At 36.5% G+C, this 8111-nt stretch overlaps 1 protein-coding gene across 1 annotated transcript in view; it reads right to left on the bottom strand.

The window, feature by feature from the left end:
* Window positions 1-8111, bottom strand: part of LOC106466479 — a 50827-nt gene that overhangs the window by 31958 nt on the left and 10758 nt on the right. Inside the window, exon 2 of the mRNA XM_022394498.1 lies at window positions 931-1066. Within this exon, the coding sequence (XP_022250206.1) occupies window positions 931-1066 (136 nt within the window). The remainder of the gene's footprint in view (window positions 1-930; window positions 1067-8111) is intronic.

Raw genomic sequence — 8111 nt, 5'->3', positions numbered from 1 at the left:
ATATATCGCGAAAACTGCAATATGTAGTGAGTTATCCTGGTAACAAGGATATCTAGTCTGTATGTAGTGAGTTATCCTGGTAACAAGGATAGCTAGTCTATATGTAGTGAGTTATCCTGGTAACAAGAATGGTTCTGCTGAGTTCGATCATTTTAGTGTAGAGACAAACGGTCCAAAACAGCGCTGGGTCTTCATGTTATTTTCCAGATTTATAGACAATTGTTCTAATTAGTTTAGTAAGGTTGATTGAAAGGGATGGAGTTGCGCATCATTATCAAGAATTAACATTTTTTAAAACAACTGCGCGGGTTTCGTGGAATAATGAATTTTCAGTAGTGCTAATAAATGTGTTCTATGAAGACTCCTTGATTTTATTATTTCCAACCGGCTAAGCAGAATAGTGTGTGGTAATAAAAGTTGTAGCGGTTTGCAAAAATAACAACAATTGTTACTGCATTTAGGGGCGTCGTGTAAAAGTGGGTTTCTGCTGGAGTGATAAGTTTGGTTCTGTTGAAACAAAATATGTAGTTAGTTATAATACTCACGTACTTAGGGGGGGGGGGGGCACCGTATCAGATTGTGACCAATCGCTAACCTACAAGGTAAACTGGTTTCTGCTTGTGTGACGTGACCTACCTTACGTCTGGTGCGAGTCGGACAGTGTCTGTACCAGACCTTTGCAATGCCGAGTAAAAACAATGATTCTAACTTTACTTCTTAAACACCCACCTTTTATTTAAAGTAACTTATAAGTGAATTAATTTAATTATAATGGAGTCGATTAAATTTGATTAACTATAAAAAAAAATCCATAAAACTTAACCTATTTTAAAAGTTTGTAATAAACAAGTCCTTATTTTAAAAAAAAATGAGAACAACAACAACAAAAGAAACATCTCAAATGTTTGGAAATACGAGGCTACTGCTTACCCTGTAAAGACGCTCTTTTTGGTACCATACATCTTCATCTTCTTCCAACATACCAAAGTCCAAGTTCAGTCCGTCCCGGGAACGGGAAATAATTCGTCTTCTACTGATCATCTCAGCTTGTGCTTCAGGTCCACAACTATAATGTTCGATATAGAGGCGTTAAAACTGTTCTTCTAACAAGGAAATGCTGGATACTAGACCATAGCTTGGATAAATAAATATAGGTTAATTAAGGTAGCAAAAGTGTCGCCTGTCTTTACTTTTGGAAAAAAAAAATGTCATAGCCACGATGAAACATATACACCAGAACTATCTCTAATCCAATCCTATATCAGACTATCTTTAATTCAGTCACATTATCTCTAATCCAATCCTATATCAGACTATCTTTAATTCAGACACATTATCTCTAATCCAATCCTATATCAGACTATCTTTAATTCAGACACATTATCTCTAATTCAATCCTATATCAGACTATCTTTAATTCAGACACATTATCTCTAATCCAATCCCATATCAGACTATCTTTAATTCAGACACATTATCTCTAATCCAATCCCATATCAGACTATCTTTAATCCAAACCTATGACAAACTATCTTTAATCCAGACCCATGACAAACTATCTCTAATCTAATCCTATATCAGACTATCTGACTATCTCTAATCCAGACCTATGATAAACTATCTCTAATCCAATCCTATATCAGACTATCTTTAATCCAGGCCTATATGAGACTATCTTTAATCTAATCCTATGTCTGGATATCTTTAATCCAGACCTGTGATAAACTATCTATAATCCAATTCTGTATCAGACTATCTATAATCCAATTCTGTATCAGACTATCTATAATCCAGACCTATGATAAACTATCTCTAATCCAATCCTATATGAGACTATCTTTAATCCAGACCTATGGCAAACTATCGCTAATCCAATCCTATATCAGACTATGTCTAATCCAATTCTGTGTCAGACTATTTTTAATCCAGACCTATATGAGACTATCTCTAATCCAATCCTATATCTGTTTATCTCTAATTTCATAATCGTTTACTTCTGCTAAGTCAGCATGATTGTTTGATGTTCTCTTGGAGTTTCCTGCTCCAAGAAACGTTCAGGTAAAGAAAGATTCTGCTGATCGCGCATCGATGATGGTACGAAGGGTCATCCCATAAAAGTAATGCGATACACATGTTTGAAATAAGAACATCTACTAAATCTTACTTTTTATGCCTTCAACCTTTAATTAATGAAATGTGAAGATACTTAGTCACTTGTGTGCTGTAAAGTTTGATTAATATCTTGAAAAACTTGTTTTGTTTTGTTATTTGAAAAAAACTCGCTTTTTTTTTATTGGAGAACTTGATAACTTTTGAAGGCCGTACCACAGCATATCTTAAACATTTTAAAACAAATGCTCTGTTGTCTACAAAAGTAGATGAAATAGATATCTCAGAAGAGCTGTGGTACATTTTACAATCAGTACTACAACTACCCTCTAAAACCTACACATTGCCAAGTGGTTAGGGAGCTCGACTCGCAATCTGAGGGTTGCGGGTTCGAATCCCCATCACACCAAACAAGCTCGCACTTTCAGCAGTGAGGGCGTTATAATGTGACGGTCAATCCCACTATTCGTTGGTAGAAGAGTAGCCCAAGAGTTGGCGGTGGGGTGGTGACGACTAGCTGCCTTCCCTCTAGTCTTACGCTGCTAAATTAGGGACGGCTAGGGCAGATAGCCCTCGTGTAGTTTTGCGCGCAATTCAAAACAAACAAACAAAATATATACTTTATACACGCTACACCGCATTATTTTGCACTCACTTTTTTGGGGGTAGTTTAGTAAAGGACTCTGAACTGTCAGTTGTTACCAAACACGTTTTCGGACATCAACATCGGTGCTTGCAGCTAATGACTTTTTTTCTAAAATAACTTTGTGACGCAATTTATTTTGCCAAAGATGGTCTTTATCTGTCCATTCTTTCTCTTTCACTCAAGCCATTATCTGTTGACCGTTTCACGTTATTATCTGTTGACCACTCCACTTTCGGAAATGAATCGGAAAGTGTGACGATTGCTTGCTCCTTGGTCACTACTTCACAGCTGTCCTTTCACCTCTCGCTGTCTGTCGAATCGTTAATTGCAAGAAGATACTCCACCATATGCGTTGTTTACCATTTCGTTTCATTCTTCTAGATTAATGGAGAGACGAGAGTGTCAAAAGTTAGGTTTCTAATGAGTCACGATCTTCAGAAAGCACCCTGCAAGTTTCTTTAATGAATACGTCACGAGAAGAGTATGTTCGCAAGAGGACCAGTTTACTATTGCATGAAGGTAGTGTTCCTTTGATCACAGTGAACTGTATAAAACATTGGGTTTACATCCAAATTGCCCTGGATACTTGTGCTACGCCCTTCAGTTTTCAAGGCATATTCCATGCATGATTTATTTACAACGTAGCGTTTATACAATGCCAACAACCACCTAGGGTAAAATAACGGCATTGCAATCGGCTATTGAACTGAGAAACTATAACAAAGAACTTCTAGGCATATAATTAGCATCTGGAAAAGCTGAATCGAAAAAAAAGTTCCTTTTTAAATCCATCTCTTTTTTTCTTTTTTGAAGTTCAATCAAAAATCTGTTAGGTCATGCTGCCTGTATGAATTTATGATATGTGGGACAAAGATGTCTATGTATCTATACATCCAGGAAGAACAAAGCATGCTGGGAATTCTGCTAAAATTTGTCAATACATTTAAGAAATAAATATTTCTTTTTCGTGAATATTTTTTTTAACAAGTAGTGGAAATAATTCTTGATAGGAGGAATCAAGGAAGTTCGTTTCTAGAAAACTAGAATGCTTGAATGGCTACGAAAACGAAGACAATTATTTAAATAAGTTACCAAAATATAAAAACCAGTTCTAGCAAGGTACTGCCAGCGCTTTAAAAATTTCCAGATTAATGAAAAAAAAAAAAAGAAGCGAGAGTAGTCTTCACAACAGTAAAAACAAAACATCCGGTTAGTTGAGGCTACAAAATGAATAAATAAAAGCGTCTCGGCATAATTCCATGCAGTAAAACGGCGTATTTCATGACATTGGATTTAGCATAGTTGGAAATGTTTTACTGCAATATGAAGATAATGCTACTCTATATACAATCATCATTTTCCTTCAACATTTATAGAAGAGGAGCAGGTAATAATTTCCAAGGTTGAACCTCAACTTACCTTAACTTTCAACTAGTAATCCTCCGTAATCCAAAACTACACTTCTTTAAGCTGTTGGATCACAAGATTAAAGCCCATTAGTTGTAACAGGTGTTTTGTCTAACCACAACAAGAAGTCTATGGAAGGTGGCACTAGCACGTGCGCAAAACTTGCCTGTGTTGTTTGGGCCAACAAGGAGACCGTTGTGGCACGATGTCGCTCACTCCATCTGTTTGTAGTCCTACGTCATTACTGACGTAAGCTAAAGTAGGTTACGGGTTCGTCCTATTAAACCCCACCACCACTAACGCCAGGTAACGAACTAACTACACACACACACCATTCCGTTACGTTACTGAACTTCGAAGGGAAAAGTAAGAACTAAGTAAAAGAATAACTGAGTCAAAGTAAGAACTAAGTAAAAGAATAACTGAGTCAAAGTAAGAACTAAGTAAAAGAATAACTGAGTCAAAGTAAGAACTAAGTAAAAGAATAACTGAGTCAAAGTAAGAACTAAGTAAAAGAATAACTGAGTCAAAGTAAGAACTAAGTAAAAGAATAACTGAGTCAAAGTAAGAACTAAGTAAAAGAATAACTGAGTCAAAGTAAGAACTAAGTAAAAGAATAACTGAGTCAAAGTAAGAACTAAGTAAAAGAATAACTGAGTCAAAGTAAGAACTAAGTAAAAGAATAACTGAGTCAAAGTAAGATGTGTTTCTTCTATGATATGTATGTATATCTATTTGAATCAACACCATATCACCTTTTACACTTTAACATTAGTTATGGTTTACTCCTCGTTTACTCGTTTCTGTTGTATAAGTGCCATTTTAAACTAACATTTGACATTTACATTACAGTAGCCAGTGTTTACACAAAGTTATCATAAAAAGTCAAAAGTTAAGCTCATTTTTGGACGCAATCATCTTCCCAAAAGGGGGCCAAAGGCCGCCTGGAGGTGTCACCTGTTTTCACAACTCGCACCACTGTATAGTAGTGTGTTGTCTGTTAATCAGTCAGTAGACACTTAAATGATGACACATAAGGGATGCTTAACGTTGCATTTGGTACTGTCGTGAAGTTAGTAAAACGTGCACATGCCATGAATCACGAGAATAATTATACACTCTGTAGACTACAACACAGCATGACATATGAACTTCAAAAGCAAGAAATAAAAATATTTGTTACTTTGAATTTTGGTTTAATTTACTCTTGAAACAGAACACTTTCGGAGATTCTGCGCAAGAACATCTAAGTATTGGAACTGCTTTATAAATTCTAATCAATCAGCGACACAAAGGGTCCGGCGTGGCCAGGTGGTTAGGGCGCTCAACTCGCAATCTGCGGGTGTTCGAATCCCCGTCACACCAAACATGCTCGCTCTTTCAGCCGTGTGTGCGTTCTAATGTGACGGTCAATCCCACAGTTTGTTGGTAAAAGAGTAGCCCAAGAGTTGGCGGTGGGTGATGATGACTAGCTGCCTTCCCTCTAGTCTTACACTGCTAAATTAGGGACGGCCAGCGCAGATATACCTCGTGTAGCTTTGCGCGAAATTCAAAACAAACAAACAGCAACACAAAGAGAAAGAAACGCCAGTAAATGAGTTGCACCAGTGACACCAACAAAAATCTCAGTGAACCTGTGGCAGCAGTAGAAATCCCAAAGAATCAGTGGCGTCAAGTGAAATGCCAGGGACGCAGGGAAAATATCAGTGAATAAATTAAAGTGAATTAGAGACAGCAATAAAAATCCTAATAAATCAGCGGCTCCACAAAAATACCAGTGATTTAGTAAAGCCAGGAGAAATGATGGTGAATCAGTGACGCTACAAGAAATCCCAGTGGCACCAAGTGAAATGCCAGTATGTTAGTGGCACCAGTAGAAATCCCAAAGAATCAGTGGCGTCAAGTGAAATGCCAGGGACACAGGAAAATGTCAGTGAATAAATTAAAGTGAATAAAAATCCTAATAAATCAGCGGCTCACAAAAATACCAGTGATTTAGTAAAGCCAGGAGAAATGATGGTGAATCAGTGGCGCTACAAGAAATCCCAGTGGCACCAAGAGAAATGACAGTATGTTAGTGGCACCAGTAGAAAGCTCACTGCTATTTTATACATGAATTTACTCTCTAACCGGTCAATAGAAACATGGACTAAATTATTGTATTAAACGGTGAACGTACTCGGGAAACAGTTGATACGTGGCAGTGGGAATAATGTTACTAAATAAGCAATACTAATGTAAGTTTTCTAACAATAATAAAAGGAAGCTTTAATTAACTAAGCTTGAGTGGACTTCACAGTCTCATTTGTTTGTTTCAGAATATTTGCGCAAAGCTAAACAAGAGTTCTCTGAGCAGAGCAATTCCTAATTTTTAACTGATAGACTAGAGAACAGGCAACTAGCCAACAACACCCACCGCCAACTTTCGGGTTACTCTTGTCTGAATAGTGGGATTTGACCGTCACTCTTATAGTACACCCACGCCCCCAAAAAATTCGGATCCCGTTTTCCAGCTATGAGCTTCGAGCCGTGAATCTCCAGATTCACAATCTTGGCACGCTAACCAATAGGCCACCCTCGAAACTCAAAGAAAATGCTGTAGTGTGAACGTCTGACGAAGACGATGGAGCATTATGAGTAAGAAATCGTCGATAAGAGTACCTTGTGATACCGAAAAATATTAATTAATATTGTTTATATGTATATATAATTTGCTGTTGTAGTGTATTAGCTTAGGAAATAATTTTCTAGTTAGACTTCAGTGGTAGGTGATAACGTGTAGTTGCTTAAGTTAAACCTTTTTTAAAAAAGATGAATTTTATCTTTTCTGTGTTAGTTCTCGTTAAAATCCTTCTTGCAACAGTGAAATAATTTCGATATATATATATATATATATCTACTATTCATTCTTTTTTGGTGAACGAGCACGAATTTAAAATATCTTTTTTTTTAGCATATATTTTGTTTACGATTACTTTATGGCATTTACATCATTAAACTTATACTATTTGCTCTTAATATGTACGTTTTGCACTGTTAAAGCGACCGGACTGGTTTTAGTTATATAGGTTCTGATCGTTCAGTAGATCTGGTGCTTGAATTAAACGAGACTTTTAAGAGTTTATCTGTCTCGCCAAGTGATCTGTTTGTAGGATTAAAAAACTTACTACAACCTCAAGTGAAAACCACAGGAAAAACAGGTATAACTGACGCACTAAATATTATGTGGAGTAGCACTTAATAGCGTGTTTTGGTTGTTATAGTACTATCTCCGCCACAAGGAATGGAACCCCATATTTTAAAGTTGTAAATCCATAAACTTACTGTTGACCCTCTGGTATTGTGTGTGTATGTGTTTATAGCGTAACGAATGCCGTTTATTTTCACATAATGCAGTTTTCGCGATATATAATAACGCCGTATTTCGCATAATGCAGTTTTCGCGATATATAATAACGCCGTTTATTTTCACATAATTGTTACCAGGATAACCCACTACATATAGACTAGATATCCTTGTTACAAGGATAACCCACTACATATAGACTAGATATCCTTGTTACAAGGATAACTCACTACATATAGACTAGATATCCTTGTTACAAGGATAACTCACTACATATAGACTAGATATCCTTGTTACCAGGATAACTCACTACATATAGACTAGCTATCCTTGTTACCAGGATAACTCACTACATATAGACTAGATATCCTTGTTACCAGGATAACTAATTACTATCCTTGTTACCAGGATAACTCACTACATATAGACTAGATATCCTTGTTACCAGGATAACTAACTACATATAGACTAGATATCCTTGTTACCAGGATAACCCACTAAATATAGACTAGATATCCTTGTTACCAGGATAACTCACTACATATAGACTAGATATCCTTGTTAATAGCATACAGATTAGCTATTATTGCTACCAGGATAACT

This window comes from Limulus polyphemus, unplaced genomic scaffold (genome assembly GCF_000517525.1).
Source record: "Limulus polyphemus unplaced genomic scaffold, Limulus_polyphemus-2.1.2 Scaffold2272, whole genome shotgun sequence".
Taxonomy (NCBI): domain Eukaryota; kingdom Metazoa; phylum Arthropoda; class Merostomata; order Xiphosura; family Limulidae; genus Limulus; species Limulus polyphemus.
Note: the sequence above shows the minus strand (reverse complement) of the source record. Positions and strands in the feature narration are given on the sequence as shown.